The following is a 26,119-nucleotide window of genomic DNA, read 5'->3' as shown; positions in this document are numbered from 1 at the left end:
CCAACCAACTGCTCTGTGAGTCACTCTGAGACACTGACGGGCGCTTTCCCTTTGCAGCGATATGGTGAGTACATACTTCCAAGGAGGATTCCAAGGGGGAAAACTGCCTGGGAAGCACTGAAAATACTTAGGACCTGGGATTCCCAAACCCTGACTGTGCTTTAGAGGTACTCTAAGAGCATGTTAAAAAAGAAAAAAAAAAGCAGGACTTCCCTGGTGGTCCAGTGGTTAAGACTCCACGCTCCCACTGCAGGCAGCGTGGGTTCGATCCCTGGTCAGGGCGCTAAGATCCCACATGCCGTGCGGCACAGCCAGGAAAAAGAAAAAGGAAAAAAAGAAAAAGCCAGACTCCTGGCTAGACCCACTGCATTAGAATCTAGATTCATGTGGGTTAGGCCAAGGAATTTTTTTTTTAACTTCTCAAGTGATTCTGAAGCAGACAACCCACATACCACTGTTCAGCGATCGTTTAACAACTGCTGGCTAGAAGGAACCAAGAAATACCTACTCCATCTGACTCCAATTATATTAGCACCAAAGTCAACTCAAAAAATGAAGCCTCCAAAAATAACTCAGATTTCACTACCTTTGGTGTTTTTAACAAATCTCACCACTGAGAACTTCATCCTTTCACTTCACTAAATTCTCCTCTTCTAAGCTATAGTCCATTCTCCTTTATTTGGTCCTCAGTGGACCCAGGAAACAGATCATCTCTGTTAAAATGCATGATGACACTCAAGATGGAAATGCACTGCAACAGAAGAAAAACAAAACCGTCCTGCACAGCAGCCATGAAGCCACAGAGCACCACCCTGAGCTGGGTCACCCTGGGGGACAGCTGGACACAATGGACCTCAGCAAGCACCCTGCCAAGGGTCCCTTCAACTTCAAACCTATCATCACCCATTTAGCCCTACGTTCTGTGCAAGATCTTCCTATTCTTTGAGGACTTGTTTCTTGATGAAGAAAAGTCAAATGCTTCCCAGGGATGTTTTCAGGAAGCATTTCATACTATGATTAAACAGAATCATGAAATCTCAGTGTTTTCTAACTCAGTGGGTTTCTCCTGGAACTCTGGACCCTCAATGGCATGGAATCACTGATTTTCTAAGACCCATATTCCTATTTAGTCACAGAGTTCAAATCCTTTACCTGTTGTGATAATTTTAAAACACAGTCCCCAAGGGAGTTCCCTGGCAGCCCAGTGATTAGGGCTCCGCACTCTCACTGCCGAGGGCCCGGGTTCAATCCCTGGTTGGGGAACTAAAATCTCACAAGCTGCATGGTGTGGCCAAAAATTAAAAATTAAAAATAAAAAAATAAAATGTGTCTCAGAGTGACTCACAGAGCAGTTGGCTGGCTCAGCCCCCAAGTTCTTTGATACTCCTCTCATCCAGAAGTGGGGTTCTCAGCATTGTGAACGTACTAAAAGTCACTGAACTATATACACATAAAATGGTTAAAATTGTGAAATTATGTTATGTGAATTTTACCTCAGTACAAAAAGTGAGATTCTGTACCTCCTGTTTTTGAATCTGGGCTCTGTGCCTGCTTGACCTACAGAATATGGCAGAAGTGACGCTGTGCTGACTTCTGGGCCTAGGTCCTAAGAAACTGGCAGCTGCTTCCATTTCCTGTCTTCTAGAATGCTCACCTTTGGAACCTAGCCACCACACTGTGAGGATGTGTAAACAATCTCTGCACAGGTTAACTAGGAGAGGAACTGAGGTCTCCGGACCAAAGCCCCCTCTCAGCTCCCAGGCGACAGCCAGCAACAACTCACCAGCCATGTGAAGGAGCCATCTTGAAAGAGATCCTCCAGCCCCTGCATAGCTGCCTCAGCCCAAGCTACGTGTAGCAGAGACAAGCTCCCCGTGCCAAGCCCTGCCTAAACTGCAGGCTTGTGAGCAAAATAAAGGCCTGTAGGTGTTTAAGCCACTAATTTTTGTGACAGTGTGTTAAGCAGCAATGGATAACTGGCACTTCAAGATAATAAAGAAAGAAAGACTGGTCAAAATGGCTTTAGAAAACCCTCTAACCTGGTACCATAAATCACAGATTCTGACAAGCATAATCTTCAGCACCAAAGAATTCTGCCATGCATGTTCTTCACAACTCAAGTGAGTCCACAATCTTTCTAACATGTTCACTCAAAACTATGCCATTGAGCACAAAAGAAGGCACCTGACTTTCTTGCTGAGACATTTTTTTTAAGGGGGAAGAAAGGCAAGAAAGCTACAGGGTATAAAAACTTGTAAGCTATCAAATAACAAACATTATGGACAACTCTCAATACATCCTCTTAGAGAAAGCAACTTGAGATGGTGTCTTCCCTACCACCTTCCTGCTACACCCAAAGCGTCAAGGAGCCCCAGCTCTGCTCTCTCCTCACCTCCAGCCTCTCGGGTGGGGGCTCGTTCTGCAGGGTCCTCAAAGCTTTTGCAGCAGCGTCGTGTTTCGCAGCCTGTCTCGTCTTTCCTTTCCCGTTAAATTGCTGTCCTCCCACAGAAAGTTCAACTTGATAAAGTAAAGGTGGCACTGGAAATGGGTAAAAGTACCTAAAAATAGAGGGGGGTAAGGAAAATGAGTCTCAGGTAAGTCACCATACGTTCTCTGAAAAACTCCAGGTATTTCCTTCATCACAGGTCCTGATCACATCAGCGTTTACTCACCAATAATGACTCCTCATCAGTACATCCAGAGACTTCCCATGTTTATGCTGCATTAGAATTGCCACACGGTATGAGCAAATACTGTTTATGTGCCACAAAATACACTGCCTTACAAATTATATGAGTTCAATTTATAAAGCTAACCCGTGTTTACAAAATCTAAAATAGATTAGACTTTGGCTAAGACAGAACACTTAACTCGCTCTACTTTCTCGTACCTGAGATTCACGCTTCCGGGTCTCCAGAAAAGGATGGAAATTTTTTAACAGACGTCTTTTAGAAAGGACCCTCATTTCTGTAAATCCCAATATCCTATAGCCTGGTGGAGGCTGGTTTCTATTTTTAAAATTCCACCTCCCTCCTACCCCAAAGTAGGGAAGGGAAATGAAAAATGAAGACCTCCAGTTTGATCATCAATCTATCCACTAGTGTCTTATGACCACAAGCAGAAGGTTTTTAACACATGGCATTTTCAGGTTTCGATTAATATTTTACTGCATCCATATACCAAGGCTATTTACAAACACATATGTAAGTTCAACAGTCAAAAAGTACCCAATAAACAATAATCAGGAAATCTGTGAATGATGAGAATTGTGGTATTGCAGGAATCATGTTCAAATATGACTCAGTTTGGGACTTTCCTGGTGGCACAGTGGTTAAGAATCCGCCTGCCAATGCAGGGGACACAGGTTCGAGCCCTGGTCCGGGAAGAGCCCACATGCCACGGAACAACTAAGTCCATGCGCCCCAACTACTGAGCCTGCGCTCTAGAGCCCACGAGCCACAACTACTGAGCCCACGCGCCACAACTACTGAAGCCCGCATGCCCTAGAGCCCGTGCTCTATGACAAGAGAAGCCACCGCAATGAGAAGCCCACACACCTCCAAGAAGAGTAGCCCCCGCTCGCTGCAACTACAGAAAGCCCGCGCATAGCAACGAAGACCCAACACAGCCAAAAAAAATTAATAAATTTTAAAAAATAAAATAAAAATCATTAGGCCATCTTTGTTTAAAAAATAAAAATATGACTCAGTTGCACAAAGCAGTTAGAAGGGTGATAGCTTTAACCAGATAGCTTGGGGCATGAGCCGTACTGCTCGTGAGGAATGTGCTCAGGCCCTTTCCAATGACAGGAGTTAAAAGAGCATCAAGATACAGTTCCAATGACACCAAGACAATTAAGACTGACTTTAGCATTTGGCAGGCCAGAGAGGACCAAACCATTTTGTGCTCTACAATCTAAAGATCTTATTATTCTACGTAAAAGATCAAATATATCTTCACCTGTATTGAAAACAAAACAAACACATACCTTGGGGGATAAGCACCTCCTCTCATGTTGTAGTTATAGGTGGACTGCATCCGAGAGTAAGGGTCGACAGGCTTATACATTGGTTTTTTTCCAAGTTTCATGCACAGTGCATTTAGCTCTACAGTAGGGGTTATGCTTTCTGCAACACAGAATCAACACAAAGAATTGTTTTTTTCTGATGTGAGAATGACACTCACTAAAATCAAAAAGAATAGCATGCTTTCTACTAATTGGATTCATGATGTATTTCAGGAAAAGATCTAAATACTTCACTGCTAGGCATCAGGTCAGGAAATCCAAGAATCTGCTGTGATTTCTAGGTATTAATACACAGTCAGCAGCACAAAATATACTGTAACGGCTATTAAGGGAGCATCAGTGTAACACAAGATGTTAGCAGTGAAAGCCAGTTGTCAGAAATAAGTTCCAATACACATCAAATTCCATGATTAAAAAATCCCACAGGACCGTCCAAGTCATTTCATTGTTTGGGAATACTCAACCAACATAACTTTGGTTGCACTGACTGGCTGGCTTACACTTAGAAGGATGTTTGTACACACTATTTCATAGAACAATGCATTTATTCAGTACTAACTGGAGGCAGAGTACTGTGCTAAGCTTGAACACAATTCTTGCCCCAGAGGAGTTCAAAGAACACAAAACACACTCAAAGAACTACAATACAACATTATGTGTGCTATAAGGAAAGGTGCAGTATCACTGAGGAAGAGACAAGTAAATTCTATCTGGAGAAGTCAGATGAGACCTACAAAATATTTAGAGGTTCCCATTCTTAATTTTTTTTCGGGGGGCGGGCCACAGCTCACAGCATGTGGAACTTCCCTGATCAGGGATTGAACCTGCACCCTCAGCAGTGGAAGCACGGAGTCTTAACCACTGGACCACCAGGGAAGCACTGGATGTTTCATTCTTGATACTTATAATGGGATCTGACTTGTGGTAATACTTGTTAGAAAAATGAGATCTGTTGCCGTATACAACAGGAGCAAGTATATCTTGGGTTATCTCAGAAATAGCAACTTTAGAAAATATTCATTATTCATCTTCCTTTTTTTCCCCTCTCATTTCATCCAACTCATAAACCTTTAAAAATCATTTAAAAAGAAAACCAGCCTGGAAAGATTAGTGTAGGGGCACAATCACATTTAAAAATAACACTTTAATATCAAACACAGAACAACACTAGCAATGGCAAAGTTCGATTTAAATGCACACAAAAATCCATTTTAAAATGCCTCTTTAGGGTGTATGTAGAGGAAAATAAAAATGACTCGATTCTGTACCATAACTGGTTTGACTAAGTTTAGTGCATAAATCAAATTTATAAGAATATCTTTGAGTTTGCAAAGTCAGAGGGTCACATGAATAACCAACCTCTCTCTAGCTAACATCAGAATTATATTTTTTACACAATTCAAATAGTGCATTTTAAGTAAGAGCAGCTCTGACCCATAAAATTTATCTGCAGTAGAGAATAAATTTAAAGAAAGAATACCACAAAGCAATCAAAAGCAACAAGAAAGGTGTGACCGAGATCTTTTGAGATCTTCCCAGATCATTCCCGAGTGCAAAGGGCCTGGAATGACTTCACGTACTGGAGCAATAACTCTCCTAAAACAGCCACTTCTACCTACAGCCTCCAGGTCAGTGGTTCTCAAGCTCCCGCCAGATACTCCTCTTTATCAGTATTCTCCCCAGTTGGGCCCTTGCTTGAAGAGATATTACCTACTGATTTGTATTTAAGAAACAAATATTTAAAATATTTTCTCATTCTTGTTAATGATCAGGAAACATAAAACTGATAATCAGGGGTTATGATCAACATGTTATAATCAATATGACCACACGGAGTTGAAGTGATTTTAGCTAAAACCCACATTCTTGGCATCTATACAACCTTATCAAAAGAAAACATGTATTTTCATTAGGCTTTTCTAAAAATCTCGGAAATCATCTGGTGACATCCTTCACCGCCCACGACCACCTTTCCAGACCAGCAGGAGTGGAGGGACTGGAGCCTGGGAACCACTGCTTTAGAGTAAGGCTAAGACCTGAAAAGATAAGCATTTGCCACTGGTAGTGCAGACTCTGTGCTTTCAAAACCAACAAGTTAGTTAAGAAAGAATTCATATACATACTAAACAGATACCTCTAGACACACTTTTGAAAGGAACCTGTCTTGGCCCACGCATAATACCTGGATTCCTTCCTTCGCTACGAAAAGGGCGGACTATAGGTTTAGGAAATTTTGTTCCTTCCAAAGCTTTGGCAGCAGCTGTGTGTTGGGCTTTTTTAATACTAGTTCCTTCAGCTTCCCAGTGCTGATCTCCAAGTGTTAGCTGTACTGTAAACACCTACAAATGAAAATTGTGAGCTCTCAATTCATGAAACCTGATGTTGACTATAATATGTCACTTGGTCCTTGAACATAATTTATGGTCATGGTTTAAAAGGCCTGGTGATTATCTTGATAATTTATCCCTTCATCCCCCTTTTCGTTGTTTTTATAAACACAAAAAGATACACATATCATTGACTTGTACTGCATAGCACTCCATGAAAAAACTATGCTTTGAAAGATGGGGGTAAGTACAGAGATTAAAAAATGTTCGCTTATATATTAAAATATTAAATGCTGATGATTTGGAAGCCATCCAAATAGAAAATTGTCTTCCCATTATTTCTCATGGAAGAAACTTAGCAAACTTGATTTAGACACACAGTAGTACCTCATACAAATGAAGACAATATTTGTTTTGATGTTGTAATTTGTTTGTGGACGCTTGTCTGAAAACACAACCCCATTAGAACGAAAACTCAAATAAATTTGGGAATGTCAGCCAGGTTCGAAAATGTTGCCTTTTACTTTCCTAAGACTGCACTAGTCAGACACTGCTTCCACTTGCAGAAGCAAATCAGATTCATAGCAAGTAAAGATCTAAAAACGTTTCTGAACTCAATTCTAAGGAGGCAATCAAAACAGCTAATTCCGTCCTCAACAAATACTGACAATGGCAAGCCTCTTTCTTCCTTTTTAAGTATAAAGGTAACTCATGTGCACACTCCATTCGTAAAATTAGGTTACGTTAATCCGATCAGAACTGGACTAATACTCTATCAAAAAAAAACAAACCATGACCCATCACAGCTCAGTGATTCTTTAACTTTGGTGTGCATCTGAAGAATAACCTGGGAAGCTTGGTAACATACACATGCCCAGGGATTTCGACTGAACAGCACCAGGGAAGCCCAAGCATGTGTATTTTTAACAAGCTCCCAAAGTGATTCTGATGCACTTCAACGTTTCAAACTCACTACTTTGGAGCTTTTATTCTTCTCATCTTCTTTATCACAGAATATCACTTTATTTCATTGACAAATAATTCACATGAGAAATGTTAATCTGAGTATGCCTAGGTCATTTAAATTTGGTGCCTAAAGGGATGGGGCCAACCTGCCTTATAGCTGATTTTTCTTATAGGTCTTAACTTCAGGATTCCCTCAGTGCACAGCTTCCACTAAAGGGGAAAAATTAAAGAATCCTTCATCCCCCTTGAAATATTAGGGGTCTCCTATATTTATGCTGCAGTTCATAAAGCTACTCACTTAAGCACCAATAGCATGAACTCAAAACCCTGGCTGGCATGAAAGGTCAAATGGCAGAAGAAGCCTGCAATCCTGTGCAATCCCTGAGTCATTTTTGTGATCCTTTCATGGAAAGACATTGAAGGGGAAAATGCTAAAAGATAGAAAACAGTTAATTTCATGATCAGTCTTGCCTTTCTCCAGGGCTGTCCCCGTCGGCGCTGCTGCCACTCTGCTGCCTTCTGTGTGGAGGGTTGGTAGTGAGGTTAGATCTTGGTTCAGACAGAATTAAAAGTACACCAGACCTCTGACTTTTTAAATAGTCTAACAATCATCTAGGAGGGAATAACTTTTCCTCTTTGAACAACTTGTAGGTAAAAAAAAAAAAAATGCAGTTACAGATTGAACACACAGCCAAATTACCTAAAGTACTAAAGTTCAAGTGAGAAAGTACATATTTCCAAAAATATCAAAACAGTTAATAAAGGGAATCCCAAAGTTAAGATCTGCAAAAAAAATCCTGTAGAAGAAACAGAACAGTTATAAAAAATGGCTAATTGCCTTCTAAAGGTAAAGAAACATTTCAAATATAATTATGCTTTAGAATAATATTAAAACTAGCTTCATGTGAGTGGGAAATTTCTGTTTTTCTTAAATGCATAATTGCCTAATAATAATAAGTACCATTTCTCAAGCATTTACTATGTGCCAGACATTGTGCTCCACACTTTAATATATCTCACAATAGACTTATTTGGTAGGTATTATCATCCCCATTTTACAGATGAGAAAACTGAGGTTCAAAAAAAGTAGCAACTTGCCCAAGGTCACACAGCTAGTAAGAAGCTAAGATTCAAACCCAGATCTGTCTGACTCCAAAGGCAACTCACCTAACTGTGCTATCCTGTGGTGCCATTTATGATTGTGGTTGATGTTACTTTTAGTCAAATGAAAAGAGAAACCTGGTATCAGTCAAGGTTTGAGGTTTGCATGTCAAGAAAAATGAGGCATAAAGAGACAAATAACTCATCCTTATAAAAAGTATATCATCTTACTGCAAGGCTAGGATCAGAAACAGGAGGCCCAATTCCTTATGTCTCATACTACAGCTGCAAAAGATAAAGCCAGATACGCAAACATTTAAGTTCCAAGATGTACTGATACATTAGCACAGATATCAAACAAGCTTAAAAGACTGAACTCCTGAATAACAAATAGGAAAAATTCAAATTACAGTCAGTCTTTCATCCTCTAAGATGAGGGGAATGAGAAGGGTACCTGAAATCAGAGATAATCCAAAATACTCACTGGGAGACTAATTTTACCTCTCATATTCAAACCTTGTTATCTGATTGCCAACAAGTGGCAGAACTGATTTCCCATTCACCTCCTCTCCCTGCCCAGTCTAAGGTACACATGCACTTTCAAACAAGCAGGAAAGGAGCCAGAGGTAGGCAGAAGCCAGGAGGCCCAGAGCCTGGAAAACTCACAGGAAATCAATCACAGGTGCTTGGGAATTGTCTCTATTCAGAATGCTAAACAACCACACACTAACTGGAGTTTTAAAAGCCAAATATCCCCCAAACAAGCACATCTTTTCTTTGACCCATTCTGCAAGGATGAAAAAAGAAGCGACTCGCCAACAATCTGTACTTTTGCGTCTCTTTAAGACAACCTCAGCAGTTTGAAAATATATATATTTTGCATCACAGAACCACTTGCAACTGTATAAAAAGAAAGAAAACATTCCTAGTGGGTTATAAATGCACAAGCAGTATGGACAATATTTACCTTACAGTGAGCTGGACCTTGCTCACGCAAAAGCTTATACTCAGGTTGAATCTTGTTGAAACGGGCTAACTCATTCACAAGACACATTGGGGTTTTCTCTTTGGGGTGTGCCATGTTAGAAGGAACTGAAAAATAACGTAAGAGCATTGAAGTCAACTAGCAGTATTTAAGACTGCAGCTCTCCCAGGGATATGAAAAAAGAGGGAAAACAAGCTGAAGGTCTAAGGATTTAAAGCAGCAGTGATGCAATACTGCAAACCACACTGGGGGCACATATCTGAAGACACAGCTGGGATCTTTTCTGAACCAGTTGAAGCCAGGTAACCTAGGAGGGGGTGTGTCTTCAAAAGAGAGAGAATAGAAGTCAGAGGAATAACTAAACCATGGCAAGCACACAAGATTTGAAATCAGATGAAGCACTGCTATTATAACCAAGGGAATAACAAGGAGGTCTTTTGAGTAGAGACACACACACACACTGGTTACCGCAACAGCTGTCAGCTGTACCCTGTTCGTTATTTCATAAAAACTCAATATGCCAGTACCATTTCTCAAACAACGACTGTCCTTTTCCACACAGCTAACTTCTCATTCCTAGGGCGTCCTCTAGTCTTATCTCCAGAGGCTGCCATTCTCAGACCATATCCATTTCTGATAATTATAAGTAAAATAAAATGGCCTTTGTGGGTGGGAGTTTTATGAAGTCAAAAAAATGTGGATATAAGAACACATTAGAAGAAAAAGCAATAAATCCCAGAGGACTGAAATAGTCTGTGCCATTTCCTATTAAGATGGTATTCAAATGGCAAATATGGGGAACACTGAATCTCTAGGGGACCATGACAAGTCAAGAATGCTATTTGGTGAGCCGGTCCAAGGAAGTCTAGAGGTAGCAGCATGATAGATGCCATTCTGCCGAGAGTGGGACAAGCTAACACTCTAAGAACAGATTTACAAAGCAAAGGAAACAGACGATGAAGGAAGAGGAGGAAATGCAAGGGAAACTGTCAGGCTTAAGGTTGAAAAGAATTTTTTATTAGGTGACTCTAGCATAGAGACACCTATGCTGACACCCCATTTAATTGGTTTTGCAACTTGGGGGAAGGGGAGGTTTGGGGAGCAGAATATTGTTTTTAGGGTTTTTTCCCCAGAGGTTTCAAGTTTTTCCTGATCAATGAGCACATTTATTTCATTTTTATTTTCCTAATATTTAAATTTGAATGCTTCTAAACTTATTTCTTTTTTAAAAATCTCTGCTTCTTTGTTCAACTTCTAACTGGTCCTCACTATGATTTCTTAGCCACCTCTGGAATCTCAATTTAAGCTTACTTATTCAAAATAAAAATTATCAAATGCGAACACACTCTTTTGCTTTCCAATAAATCTGCCTGCCCCCTTGCTTGGGAAAAATCTTATAGACATCCAAAAAGGAGGCTTACACCTACAAATCAATTCTGGGAAATAATGATAAAAGCAGAATTTTCCCATATAACAATGAATATCCAAAGTGGTATTTACTGTTCGATTCTTTCTGCCAGCTACCATTTTATAATAGACAAGGCTGTATAGTTTAGTTTCCAATTTTCTTTCTTACACTTTGAAATGGTCTGTCAAAGGCCTCCATCAACCCGATATACAACCAAGTGTGTTCTATATCTGGGATAAAGAAGCGTGGGTGGTATACTTTCTTCTGCTTCTTGAAGGTAAATGTGTGTGAGAGCTCCCTACATCTGCAATCTACTTATCAGATCAGAAAACAGGCTAAGAAAACATTTGAAACAGAAGACACTTGGAGTCATACGCTTACCTGCAGCTGCACTGGTGGATGTAATAGATGCAGAGGGTAAAGCAGAGTTTTGAATAGGTCTACCTGCATTTTCAGAGGGCAGAGAGCTAGTAGTAGAAGGAATACTCATCAAAGGCTGTGAGAGAAGAGACTGGTTCTTGTTCAGTATTTGGCTCCCTGAGAGAGCGGCAGATGGGTTCTGAACTTGCACTTGAACTTGAGACATGGTCACTTTCAACAAAAGTGAACAACTGCAGGTAAACAGCTTTCAGTGCAGGTTAATTCAGTGCTATGAAGTCTAAAGTTCTACCTGAAAGTTGTAAGGGAAAGAAAATAAAAAGATAAATTATAGAGGAGATATGTAATTGCCAATATTCAGTCAAAATTGGTGTCACCTACTCTAGTATGATAATGGCCCCGTTTAGTACGTAGCTATGTTGATGTATTAGAAATGTGTCTCTCCTTCGTATACAGTAAGGTTCACTAGCCTTGTAAATTTCTCAAAGTGTTTTTAAATGACCTACAATACCCACATGCCCTGCATGTTCATTTTACAAAGAGAATCGGCATGGTATGATAATATTTATTGTTGAATATTAAGAATTATAAACTATAGTTATATTCAAAAATGCAAATTAAAAAATATGAAGAGGTTTTCCATTGCATATGGGATATGGTAAAGGTTTCTGGTTTCAAATTGATAAGAAACTGAAAGCAAACTGGGTTTGTAACACCATTAACAGGTGAATGTAAACACTGCTTCCATTTTAGGGCCATATGCTCAGATTGGCAACCTTAGAGCTTTCCTTTACATTGACTGAAGAAAGAGAAGAATTCCTCACTTTTCCTTTTTCTTTTTCCTTATGATGGTAAAAGATCTCTTTGTTTTCCTACAAGGTTTGTTTGAGATAGTCTCATTTATTTACAGATCCCAAACAAGAATTGCTGCACCCACATCAATGCTCATGATCCTGAGAAATCATCTGAATAGCAAAGAACATTCTACAGTATTTCTATCATTAAAAGCAAAAGCGGAGAAGATGAAGAAGAGAGGAACAGATTTCAGACAGATGATTTTACTAGTGTGGCTTGTAGGGGTAGAGCCTACGGAGCAGAGACTGTTTACTGCATCTTGTAAGTTCCAAAGGCATTAATCCTAAATACATTTAAATTTCTTCACAAGTCAAAAATAAGGACAGTTCTGCTCATTTTTATAGTCATAGTTCAAAAAGTTGAAAATGTTTAAGCAAATCAAAAGTACTCAAAAATAACCAGTAAGCAACAAGGAACAGAAAAAGCCAACCAAAGCAGAAGCCAGCAAGCTAACAAATTGGAAGTTCTATTATAGAGTAATTTTTGTTACTTTATTTTTTTTAAGTCTCAAAATGATTTTTAATTAACGCTGGACCTCTAGAAAGAGATGAATGACCAGAGCAATTAAGTTACTTGAGGAGTCCTGGCACACCCTCTCTTGTTGAAACAAAAAGGACTACAAAGTTCAAAACAAGACAAAAAACAAAAGCAAACCTCAGCTAAACTATGACTTTGGTTAATAGAGGCATAAACATTACCTTATACAACAAAATTCTCCAATACTGCAGTTGTTCCTTGCTTACTTTTGAAATCAGAACAAAATAACGGAGGAGATGCACTGAAGATCTAGGTAATGGTCTTAGCAGATAAGTTGCCAGTGTCAAGAAACAAGTCCAGAACCTTTCAGAAGTCAGCTATGACCCTGTTTCATTGTTCTTATTTCATTCAGCTGCCAAAATATAAACACTTCTCTCTCAATCTTCCCCCTCCTTCTTTTATTCACTCTCTCCCTCTCTTTCTGAACTCTGTCTTGAGGGCATTTTTCTAAAGAGTATACTCACAACTTCACAACACCAACCATAGGTCACAGGTCAAAACATAAGCCAAAAGCCAAAGTGTTTGCTCCACAGTCTACCTGCATCCAGAAGGAGCAACCCAACTCTGCCCTGGGTGGCTCTGGAGAGTCTGAGACTGAATGAACTAAATTTAGAAAGGGTGGGGCCCAAAGGGATCTCTTTTGGCTAACGTTCTCTACAGCAGGCCCACTGCCAGCATTTCCAGTCACAGACATAAATTCATAGGTTTTCTAGAAGTTGAGAAAGGGAACAAACAAGTTATTAATTAAAACTGCCCCAAAAATGTTAACCCCAGGTACACCTGGAGGGGTTATGTCTTTAAAACAACTGGTTGAAACCAGTAGCTCAGAACTGCAAATTAAAAAAATTTTAAACCCTCCTAATAAGGCTCTGTATTTTACAAATTTTTAATTTCCAATATGACCAATAAAAATTCAACAACCAGTACTCATTTTTAGTCATTTACTAATTTAACATTTCTACGTGTCTTTAAGCCTGAAAAGAGAATCTGAAGCAGTAGTTCTAAAGTGGGGGCAATTTTGCTCCCCAAAGACATTTGACAATATCTGGAGCCATTATTTGATTGTCCTATTTGGGGGATGGCAGAACCTATCAGTATCTAGTGGGTAGAGGGGCAAGCATGCTATTTCTAGTACATATATAATACGAATCCACAAACTAAAATCTTACTAATGTATTAAGCAGCTTATATTCTCAGACAGGAAAAGAAAACCCCCTTTTCATCTCAAAAGGCTCTAAAACACTGATGCTAATATTTTACCCAAACAGATGCTCCTCCCCTAAGAGAAGCCAGGCAGCTATCATAGCTATAAATGGGGGGAAATATATGGTTTACTCACATAATTCAAAGAACAAATAAAGTTTTTCATTACTGATATCTATATAGTTCACAGAAGTATTCAGGGCAATCACAGAATTTCAGAGATATTACTTCTGTATAAATTTAGAACCTGTTGCTCAACAGTGCTCCATACTGAGATTAAATCCTTAAATGAAAACTTATCTTTTCCTTTACACCTGTCTTTAAGGATTGTTTTCCAACAGATAAATTAGGGACTTAGAAGAGATTAAAATGCTTTTTTAGAATCTTCTTACAGAAGAACAATATTTCACACACAGTAAAATTAGGTTGAAAAGTTTGAAACACAGAGACTCCAGTTTTCCCCAGCGTTGGAAACACCTTGACTGTTAAGCCCGTGTTGTGCTATTTCCCTGCCTCCAGCACAGATGAGAACCTTTAATCTCCTGGGTTTTTTTCCTATTTGAAGAGCTTGAGAAACCAACTCAAGAAAACATTTTCATCCTGTTCTCAAATCCTAAATTTGTGGAGTACATATAAGAACTACGACATTATAAGGGGTTAGATGATAATTATGGGTACCTCTATAAAAGCATTTTTTTTAATTGTACATGATGTGCTAAAAAGTGATCAGGCACAAAATGCATATTCCTAACTCAGCAATGAATCTACCAAGACTGGGCCATACTGAGTGCACAGTCTGAGAGATTTAATACACAAAAAGGCAGATCCTTCTAGAAACAGTTTACAGAAACACCTACAATACTACTTAGTCCTAACCATTTTCAACTAACAGATTGTTAAATTGTTGCAGTATGAAATACCTACTTCAGCAATTAGGGAAGATCATTTTTAATATCCAATTTTTATCAGGATTTACACATGACATAATGAAGTATCTATACTTTTGTGCAATCAACACATCATTCCCCTTTGTAATAAGTGATGTTTCCAAACAAGATGTGTTTTTTAAAAAACAGGAAGGGAGGGAGGGAGGGAGGGAAAAAGAAAGTCATCCCAATTCTGAACAAGCTTTTAAGATAGCCAAGACACTGCAAGAAATATCTCCCCTTCTCTTCTTTATTATATTTTATATAGTATGGGTACACAGATACAAAGGAATATTCCAGTTCCTCACCATGACAGAACATTAACAGTACCAACAGCAATTTTAGGATATATTTATTCACTATTCAACAAAAATTTATTAAGCATCTAGTACGTGTGAACCCTTTTATGGCAGATTGTACATTCTCAAGTGCTAGAAACTACTTGTTAAACTTTTCCTCAAAGACACAAGAAGAGCTCTTTAAGCAACCAACTGTACATCTATTAATCTGTTCTCTATAGCTTCTGAGAGGCTTCACTCTCAGAGAAACTTTGTCAACAACAAAAAGTTAAGGAATAAACCACTTTTCCTATAAAAGCCTTGAAATACACCTAAAATACCCACGTCCTTCCCTTACATCCAACACTTACTTCCAAGATCCCTGTCCAATACATCTTTCTAGCTGCAATGTGGTTATGTTTTCTGCAAGTGAACTCACTCCCCCACCACCATACCACCCTACCTTCACCTCCCCCTACCAGCATCCACCATCTCCTGCCCCCTGGAAACAGCAATTCACTGACTCCAAATGTTATCCAAACACCTGCAGGCAGGGCAACCACAAGTACAGAAACATGGCAATCACTATCATCCTACATAATCATTTCCAAAAAGACGATGTCAACGTCAAGCAAATAATGTCCAACAGCAGGCCCATATATCAAATCACACAATAATAAAAGGTTCTTGAAAAGAAATATGACCAAACTACTTAAAAGAAAAAAAAAAGACCACAATGTACTTGGTGCTCAAGAGAAAGACACAGAACAAAAAGCCATGATGAGGCACAATCACTCGCAAGACAATAAAATGAGCCAAAAATAATGCCTGGAAACAACCCAGACTGTTCAAGACCTTTGCATCCAATACAAGTGACTGATTGCAGGGCCAAGCAGGCAATGGAGGATTTTCTTTACACACAGATGTAACCATTAGGTGGTCCATTTAAAGAAATACTTCCTAAAGGAGAATTCACTATTGTTCATCATAGAAAAACCATCACACCATACTGTGCACTAAAGGGGAAAAAAAAAATTTACCTGTGCAGCCTAACAAGCTGAAAACCTTATTTTCTTTTCTAGGTTTGAAACGTTATCAAGTTCCCCTCCTCCCTTCCCTAGGAGAACTTCTTAAAAGTAAGTCAACACAAACACTTATTATTTTTGTAAATATGGAAGTTTGGGGTTTTTTTTTTTGGCCATGCCATGCAGCTTGCGGGATCTTAGGTACCCAAGCAGGGATTGAACCCAGACCCTCGGTAGTGAAAGTGCAGAGTTCTAACCACTGGACCGCCAGAGAATTCCCAAAATGGAAGTGTTTTTAAATCAAAATGAGTATCTGTGTGTGATTTGCTGGTGATTGTTAAGAGTAATACTGTGGGACTTCCCTGGTGGCGCAGTGGTTGAGAGTCCGCCTGCCGATGCAGGGGACACGGGTTCGTGCCCCGGTCCAGGAAGATCCCACATGCCGCAGAGCGGCTGGGCCCGTGAGCCATGACCGCTCAGCCTGCGCGTCCAGAGCCTGTGCTCCGCAACGGGAGAGGCCACAACAGTGAGAGGCCCGCGTACCGCAAAAAAAAAAAAAAAAAAAAAAATTCTTGAATAAGAAGGGGCTTGGTTCAATACACTTAACTGTCTTTTCTTTCAAAGAAAAAAAATTGTAGTCTGTAGTCATGTGCCATCTACGTAGAAACCAGCCTTCCTGCTAAGTAGCAACAATGTTAAATCATGTCAAACTTCTGAGTTGTGGCTTTCAGTTCTACTCCCAACTCAGATAGCAATTATATGCCCAACTCTTGCCAATCCACTGCTTGCTGCCTCAGTTTCCCCAAAGCAATCTGTAATAGGCTCTTTGACAAAGCCTCAGTTGTAGCAATCTGAGAGCTAAAACACTGAAGGAATCCTGAGGCACTGGTAACAGTTACTCAGTCCTTTGAAAAGAAAAGCATTATACAAATTCAGTGTGATGAGTGCAAATCCATTCCCCGAGCTTTGTATAACTTCTCTAAATTCCTTATGCATCAATTTCCTTATTCCCAAAGAAAGCAAGGGTTAACTTGTCTATTAATTACCACCTCAGAGATAGGGTATGATCATGTGCTTTCAGCCCTTAGAGGGAAAGTGCTAAAAAACACAAAGCAGTGTCAATGCTTGCAGTGTCCTGACAAAGGACTGTAAAATCCTGAACACTCTTACAGTAAAACTTTTTGGGTCCAGGTGATCACAAGCAGTCAGTGGTAAATGGAACTTGTTTTCATTCACAACAAAAAACAATGTGGAATTATTTCCACAAGTTTGAAAACCAGGTTTAACATAAGCAATCTGTGAAATCAAAGGCAAACTACAAAAGTTTCTATGACCAAGATGCTATTGACCGAGTTATGTTTAACAACACTTCAGTGGTAAATTTTCACGTCTCTACATTTAAAGTGTATGGCAGTGCTGGCTAGAAGGTTTTACATTCTTGCCAACAATTTTCCCTGTATTGACTTTCTAATTAAATCTCAAGAGTAAAAAGAAATCAAACTGCATAAAATTTCTTGTTTCTCTAATACTATAGCCAGAAGTAAAAGTCATTTTCCACACAAATCACTGAAGAATACAAAAACATTACAGATTATGAACAGGCCTGAAATTACAGAGCCAAATTACGCGTACCTTAAAAACAAGCGCTCCAGCAACAATGTTGTTTTGGTTCAGAGAGGTTAAGTGGTTGGGAAACTCCTGGAAAATAAGAAACAGTAGCAGTTTACTAGAGTAGATCTTCTTCTGAAAATGAAGATATATATTGCTAAAGTTTTGGGGAAGCCTAAAATTTACAAGTAGGGAAGGAAGTTTCTGAAAGCATGATGTCATGGCTTGAAGCAGCACACTGTAGAGTCTACAAAAGAAACAAGTGCCTGGGAACTAACTGGGTAAAAAGTGCTTTGCAGAGACACAAACATATGAGACAGTAAAAATTTCCTTTTTAAATCTTAATTACTTCCTGCTAAGAGAACTATGAATACCTCGGAGTTAATTTTTTAGAAAGGAACTGGAGGGAACTTCCCGGCATTCCAATGGTTAGGACTCCATGCTTGCACTGCTGAGGGCGTGGGTTGAATCCCTGGTCGGGGAACTAAGATCCTGCAAGCTGCACAGCATGGCCAAAAAAAAAAAGGAACTGGACATCATATACCATCCAATCACACAAGCCTGATTTTTAAATTTGCAGCCTTTAACTCCTGATTAAATATTTTATTCATAAATGTCCTTACCATATGCTTGGTGATGCAAATGCAATTACATGGGAAAATTTACAAAAAGGAACTTGTACATAAATATTCTTATATTAAACTGCAAAATATGAAAAAGCACATTACCTCTAGCAAATCCAAATCATAATCATTCTTTAGAACTGGATTTCAGATGACATAAGAGTTTAACTCTCAAACTCTCAGGTCTCATTTATCTAGAGGTGCCCCTTCTGTAAACTGGCAGTCGTCAGTAACAAATAGAATTCTTTACCTTGAGATGCTTTTTGCATTTTTACAACATAAAGTAATTTTGCTCATTTCAATTTCACACTGCCACTGTGACTTAGTAAACAATAAAAAGTAGCTGTTCACTGTCCAAATAATTTCAGAAATAAAATTATGAGCTTTAATTGGTTCTACAGTATTTTAACAACCCAACTTCTTTCTGTAAATAGTACACTATACTAACAATTCTCCAATCTAGAACCCTATTGTTCCGCAATCTCACCCATTCAAAAGACTAGCATGAATGGAAAATGAAAAGGCCTCTGCACAGCCCAAACAAATGTCTAAGACCACTTAATAGAGGCCATGCCTTTTGCCAGTGCGGGCTTCCCTCAATTCAAGCTCATCTAAATCTATGCTGAACGCTTCTGGTAGGTTTGGTTATCTAGTTTTCTAGCCCAAGCCTGAAGTTAAAAAAATAAAATGTTAAAAAGGAGGTGCTAGAATCAGACAACAGTGAGAAACAACTGTTAACAACTTAACAGCAAAGAAAAAAAGGGGGAGGGAGGAGAAAAACATCAGTCTACAACGCCATGGATTTCAAACATCTCAACACAACACAGGTGATAGCTGAGATTCATATACACATTCACACTTCCATGAGCAAACTTTTTTTTTAATCCCCAACCATTTCCAAAGCCATCATGATTACTACCAGTGTATCTTTATACCACTTACTTACTCCAAGCAGCAGCAGAGAAGAAAGACTATGGGATAAGCCCAACTCCCTTTCTTTCCCACTCAAGAAGCACACTAGAACACGAGAGTGAATTAAATTCATTGCTTTATTCACTCAACAAATGATTCCTGAACACCTAATAAACAGCAGGCACTATTCTGTGCACTGGGGAGAGAGGAGTACACAAATAAGATGTAGTCCCTGTCCTCATGGAATTCACATTTGTATAGGAATAACCTTGACTCCAACACAAACTTAAATAAGTAATTCACAGTGGCATTTTAATTAGTAGTAACATCATTTATAATACACATTACCTCATAACTAAAGAAGACACAAAAGAACATAAAAGGTCCCCTGGCTGCAAGACACTGATTTAGGATAAGGGCAAACAAGCCATGACATGGCTGTGTGGGTGACGTAGAGAAAACTCTCGACTGGGGATTTGAGTTTGGGTGCCAACTCAGGTGCTCAGCTGAACTACCCTGAGCAAGTTACTCTGTAGACTTCAACCTTTTAATATATCAAATAGGGTTACCACCACCAATTTCATATGATTAACAAACAATAATCATATTATTCTTGGGTGGATGAACTGGTAATGTAGGTGAAATGCTTATAAACTACGACAAAGTTAGCTAATAAACATCACTTTCTTAGGGTACACAGTAACCAATATTATAAAATAATATTAATAAATTATGTTCAAAACACACTATTTAAGAAAGAAAAAAAATGTAGCAAACTTAAGAAGAACCTCGTCCCCTCCAAAAAAATTTTTTTACTTTATGCTTTTTTATGTTTGGTGCTTAATAAATTCTGAGTTAACAGGGAAATAGTTCCTTGGCAGTCGTCCTCTAAATGTTTCAGACTGTAAAGGTTCACTCTACTACAAACCAAAAGGAAACTTATTTGCCTGACTACATTTGACTGTCATCTAGGTAAAGGGTCATGGAGCCTCAATGAGCAGGTTAAACTGCGCAACAAAGAACGTAAGCCTCCAAGAATAATCAGACTTATCATTACATATAAATTATCTACTAACAGAGGAAAGGACTGCCTTGCATTTTGTACCAAATCACAATGGCACCGGCAGACAATGGTCCTATTCGTATCAGGATGGAATCTGCAAGGGTAGAAAATTCATGTCTTAATTTTAATCTACAGAAAGCATGGACTTCAAAAGAGCAAAAATGTGCGAGAATCAGACAAGATCTAGGTAGATCATAAAGCTCATGCCTGAGAGGAGCTAATATAGTAACACCTTAAGAAGCATTATCTTGCTCATTTCATTCCCAGAAAAGACACATTTCCAACACCTTTTCATGATTAATGAGACACACTTATGCCTTGGTTGAGGTTAAACACAGAATGGAAACTCATATACCAAATCCAAACTCATAACCCCAAATCCAAAGGCACATTAAATTTCAGTGATCTAGCCTTTTAAGACTAGCCATAAGGGTTGCCCTGGTAGCGCAGTGGTTAAGAATCTGCCTGCCAATGCAGGGGACACGGGTTTGATCCCTGGTCGGGGAAGATCCCAATGCCGCAGAGCAACTAAGCCCACGCACCCCAGAGCCCACGTGCCGCAACTACTGAAGCCCGCATGCCTAGAGCCACCACAGTGAGACGCCCACGCACCGCAATGAAGAGTAGCCCCCTCCTGACACAACTAGAGAAAGCCGGCGCACAGCAACAAAGACCCAAAGCAGCCAAAAATAAATAAATAAAATTTTTTTAAAATGGCTGGGAAGCAAAGAGGGCAACAACCCTATAAAGTTAATTAGAGGCTTAGTTAACTCATTTCCAGTAAAGCAGAATAATATAATTCTACAGAAACTAAGTTTCAGACTTCCCTGGTGGCGCAATGGCTAAGAATCTGCCTGCCAATGCAGGGGACACAGGTTCGAGCTCTGGTCCGGGAAGATCCCACATGCCACGGAGCAACTAAGCGGGTGCACCACAACTACTGAGCCTGCACTCTAGAGCCTGTGAGCCACAACTACTGAGCCCGCAAGCCACAACTACTGAGCCCACACGCCTAGAGCCCATGCTCCACAAGAAGAGAAACCACCGCAATAAGCCCACGCACCGCAACAAAGAGTAGCCCCCGCTCACCGCAACTAGAGAAAGCTCGCGCACAGCAACAAAGACCCAACGCAGCCAAATAAATTAAATAAATAAATAAATAAATTTATATATTAAAAATAAAAAACTGATTTTCTTGGCAACAACCTTGTCTACAGTTAATAAATCATTTTCAATAAACTTCATGAAGGATTATAGCAATAATTTAGGGGACAGCATCCTTCAACACAAAGGCTAATGAAACATCCTCATCCCCATTTACCTCTAAGGCCCACCCCCAACCTTTGAAACAGCTTAAAAGTTTTAGTTTAATTTGACTACAGTAATCTGTCACAACAAACAAAAGGAAACTGAAAATCTTCCAACTATTTCAAGGAAATCATGAACAGCATTCATTTGAAAGACTGAGGACTACCGAGCCAGACTTTTTTCCAAATTGGTCTGAAGTCCTAGTGAACAAAATTCATCCTAACTGTGGTGGGTGGGAGAACTGGGGAGAAAGCACTGGTGACACCCAGAATAAATTACTCTAAACAAAAAGCACCTGAGAATAATTAGAGACGTGTTGTGCTTCAGTGGAAAGAGCTCAGGACCCCACTCCAGTTACTTGGCCTCCCAGATGGGCCTCAGCACCTCAGCTATTACGACCCTTCCTTTGCAAAGACGTTGGGGAGTAACAGAAATACAACACAAAGCGTCCACTTCAACCTCTGGCACAAAGGAAGAGCTCGGTGAACAGCAGCTTTTATATTATTAGATAAATTCAATCTGACCTTTCAGATTCCTTTGCTCCATCAAATAACTCTCACCCTGTAATCCTAACCTGGCACATGGTAAGAGCTTAATAAATAGTAGCAAATATTATTATCCAGCAGATTCACTGATCCTGTCCTCAGTCACATATAAACATCTACAAATATAAACTTAATAGTTACACACCACTTGTAAAAAAAACATTTTAAATGGGAATAGAGGACATGCTGACTAAAATCAACCCACACTCACTGGGCAACCAATTTTAACGCTACTTCAAATATAGAGACAATCTGATGAGCAATCATTTTCATTTTGGGAAAAGACCCCAGGGCACTTAAATAGATTTTCTTAGACTTTGTAGTCCAGCAGACATTTCAAAAAGCCTCTAGGACAATTATGACCTCTCTATTATAATACAATTATCTGTTTTGCTTCCATTACTGTTATAAACTCACAAAGTCATCACATTTTTCCAAATTAGATTCCAGATTAAACAGAAGCAGATGGGATACAGATTTAATATTTAGAAGACTAATTCTTAATTGAAAGCAAACACATTCTTGGATAGATTTTTCTACTTCTGCTTTCAGTAAATTACTCTGAGGGAGCCCCCTGAATATATTCCTTTAACAAATAATTGAACATGTGTTATTCCAGAAAATATAATTAAGTCTGAAGAGAATTTGTTTCTACCTCCATTTATCTGGTGACATAAATCACTTAACATCAACCTTATTCACTACTATAGGAATGTAAATATTTTAAAAAGTAAATAAGCTATTTGCAGTAATTTCCTCATTTTACCATTTTATTAAAATAAATAATTCTCTTTGGTAAAGTTTTTTAGTTCAGAGCATTAAGCTGTCAGCAAAACATATCCAAGCCATCCATCTAGTGGCATTTGTTAAGATCAACATAGCTGCATATTTATAATCTTATTATCTCCTTATGTGAGAAGAAAGGATTTGATCAACATTATTCCAACTTCGTAATACGTGATTCGTAGGTAAGCACAGCTTGGTGCAAAAAGTTCTTTAAACAATTTCCTTTAAAAAGCAAAGAGTTCTGGGACTTCCCTGGTGGTCCAGTGGTTAAGACTCGGTGCTTCCACTGCAGGGGGCACAGGTTTGATCCCTAGTCAGGGAAGTTCCACATGCCTCAGGACGCAGCATGAATGAATGAATGGATAAATAGATAAATATAGATAAATAAATAAATAGGTAAATAAACAGATAAATAGATGAATAAATAGATATATAAATAGATAAGTAAAGATAAATAGATAAATATATAGATACATAAATAAACGAATAAATAAAATTTAAAAAATAAAATAAATAGCAAAGAGTTCTGTAATCAAAGTAAAATTGGAAACAAAAGTCAACAAAGCTCTTGGCTTTTAAAGATCTAGGAATACCTTGTAGAACTGTCTCACTTTTAAAATTAACTGTGGGGCTTCCCTGGTGGCGCAGTGGTTGAGAGTCCGCCTGCCGATGCAGGGGACACGGGTTCGTGCCCCGGTCCGGGAAGATCCCACATGCCGCGGAGCAGCTGGGCCCGTGAGCCATGGCTGCTGAGCCTGCGCGTCCGGAGCCTGTTGCTCCGCAACGGGAGAGGCCACAACAGTGAGAGGCCCGCGTACCGCAAAAAAAAAAAAAAAAAAAAAATTAACTGTGATGCAGGCTTCCCTGGTGACACAGTGGTTAAGAATCCGCCTGCCAATGCAGGGGACACGGGTTCGAGCCCTGGTCCGGGAAGATCCCGCATGCCGCGGAGCAACTAAGCCCGTGCGCCATGGCTGCTGGGCCTGCGCTCTAGGGCCCGTGAGCCACAACTACTGAAGCACACGTGCCTGGAGCCTGTGCTCCGCGACAAGAGAAGCCACTGCAATGAGAAGCCCGCGCACAGCAACGAAGACCCAATGCAGCCCAAAATTAATTAATTAATTAATTATTTAAAAAAAGGATGTTAAAAAAAGTTACAAAAAATAAATAAAATTAACTGTGGTAGATATGCATGCTGTGTGCTAATGTTATAATGTACTTGGAAATGTATCGAAAAATAGAATGGATTAATGAATTAAGAGAGATGGACACATGGAACAGACATGTAATAAAGTAAATACAGTAAAATAATGGCAGAAAGTAGGTGGTAAACATAGAAGTGTACACTGAAATTCTTTAAACTTTCTTATGTGTGTGAAATTTTTCATAACAAAATGTTGGGGGAAAATAACCATAGCAAATAACATGTCTTCTCATGGTTCAACCTCTAACCTACAAATTATATTTTTGGAATGGCATAAATAAAACCTGGTCAAAATCAAGCATTTACGGAAAAGCTCATGCAGAAAATTACACCAGAAGCATTTTAACCACAAAGGTCTCTGTCACAAGAAGTTAATTTAAAACAATCTGTTATAGGTCTAGTGTGAAACAAAAATCTGTCATAAAATTCTCTAAACATTTTTTGAGGTTAATTTGTGCTTTTATTTGCCAGTATAACTTAACTACAGTGGCCTGCAAACTTTTTTGACCTAAAAAATACATTTTACATGACAATCCAACAAACACACACATATATAATATACATACATATATATGTAAGTGAAAAAAAAGTTCTCTAAACATTTTTGAAGGCCACAAAATCCTATTCTGAGAGAAATAAAGCAACTCCAAAAGCTCTCATCTGAGGGGATAGAATTTATATTTCCCCAAATTGAGCAAATGTTTGTCACTAAGTATGACATCAAGTATGATCCAGTTTGGAGGTTCATAAACAAGGCTCCTAGAATTTTGATTTATGACATTCTACAGAAAGATACATTTTTCATGAAAGTTCCATCTTTATGCTGGCGAATTTCACTCTTTCTTACTCCATGAGTAAAAAGGCATCAGAGAAAACTGTCCCACAAGCTGAGACCCACTCTGTGCCGCCTTACATTGTCACTGTCATATTGGGGAGAAGCTGTGGATGAAGCAGCACAGTGCAGCCCCATGTTTAATGATTACACCCAGAACGTTAATGGGTTAGACTTCAAGAACTGGGGGCGGGGGGGAGTTCCATGCCTCATGCTCATTTCTAAACTTAAGATAATCTGTATATAAATAGGCTTTCTGGCTGAATCTTAGAGCACTTTAGTCTGAACAAACTGTATTAACGGTAACAATTCCAAATACTTAAAAGTTTTACTGAAAGCCTACTGGGAAGCACTGAGCATTTTTTAAAATAAAGTACATATTGTGTCCTTTCTTAGATGCCAAATTGGTTGGGGTTTTTTTTCCCCCTAATGTTAAGAGGTATGCATATCCCTCCTCATCTCCCAAGTTGTAATAACTAAAACACAAGTTAACTGTAACTGATCAAGCTCAAAAGTAAACCTACACAAATGAAATAATGACATTACAGGTCTACGAGTTGAAAACTGTTCATGACCAGAAATTTCAAAAGTAACAATGACAAACATAATATTCCTGTCAACTTCCATTCTAGGAGAGATCTCTTTTTAGATGAGAAAGAAAAATATGATCATTTATGCTGTGAATTCATTCATATTTACAAAATTGGTTTGTAAATACAGCAGATTGGGGGGGCGGTCTTTAGAAAATAATTCTACAACACTTTTGAAATCAAATATCTTTTGCTTGGGCTTCCCTGGTGGCACAGTGGTTGAGAGTCCGCCTGCCGATGCAGGGGGCATGGGTTCGTGCCGCAGTCCGGGAAGATCCCACATGCCGCGGAGCGGCTGGGCCCGTGAGCCATGGCCGCTGAGCCTGCGCGTCCGGAGCCTGTGCTCCGCAACAGGAGAGGCCACAACAGTGAGAGGCCCGCGTACCGCTTAAAAAAAAAAAAAAAAATCTTTTGCTTAATTCTTAACCTAAGGTGACAGCAGTATATTTACACAAATACTGTAAAGAAACTTTACAAGTTTCATTATGAACTATTAACTGTATTTTAACACAAAGTTATTCTCCATCAAAAGTGGTTTCATTTTATAGGTAAAGGTAAACTGGAACAATCTCTTTGCCAAATATCTCAGTTCTCAAGTTAAAATTGATGACATTTTGCTAGAATTAAACGTT

The 26,119-nt window shown here is 39.1% G+C and overlaps 1 protein-coding gene across 8 annotated transcripts in view; it reads right to left on the bottom strand.

Moving 5' to 3' along the window:
* The window catches only part of STAU1 (staufen double-stranded RNA binding protein 1), a 90,611-nt gene that overhangs the window by 32,417 nt on the left and 32,075 nt on the right, over window positions 1-26,119 (bottom strand). For 2 of the 8 annotated variants that reach the window (XM_060033443.2, XM_060033442.2), the window contains exons 2-4: window positions 17,649-17,714; window positions 3,989-4,127; window positions 2,393-2,558 (exon numbers count right to left, since the gene is read on the bottom strand). In XM_060033443.2, the coding sequence (XP_059889426.1) occupies window positions 2,393-2,558; window positions 3,989-4,089 (267 nt within the window). In that variant the 5' untranslated portion in view covers window positions 4,090-4,127; window positions 17,649-17,714. Of the gene's footprint in view, window positions 1-2,392; window positions 2,559-3,988; window positions 4,128-6,209; window positions 6,367-7,791; window positions 7,840-9,388; window positions 9,514-11,195; window positions 11,485-17,648; window positions 17,715-26,119 lie in introns of those variants that run through there. The other 6 variants (XM_060033446.2, XM_060033447.2, XM_060033448.2 and 3 more) reach the window with 5 other exon arrangements.

This window comes from Delphinus delphis, chromosome 15 (genome assembly GCF_949987515.2).
Source record: "Delphinus delphis chromosome 15, mDelDel1.2, whole genome shotgun sequence".
NCBI lineage: Eukaryota > Metazoa > Chordata > Mammalia > Artiodactyla > Delphinidae > Delphinus > Delphinus delphis.
Note: the sequence above shows the minus strand (reverse complement) of the source record. Positions and strands in the feature narration are given on the sequence as shown.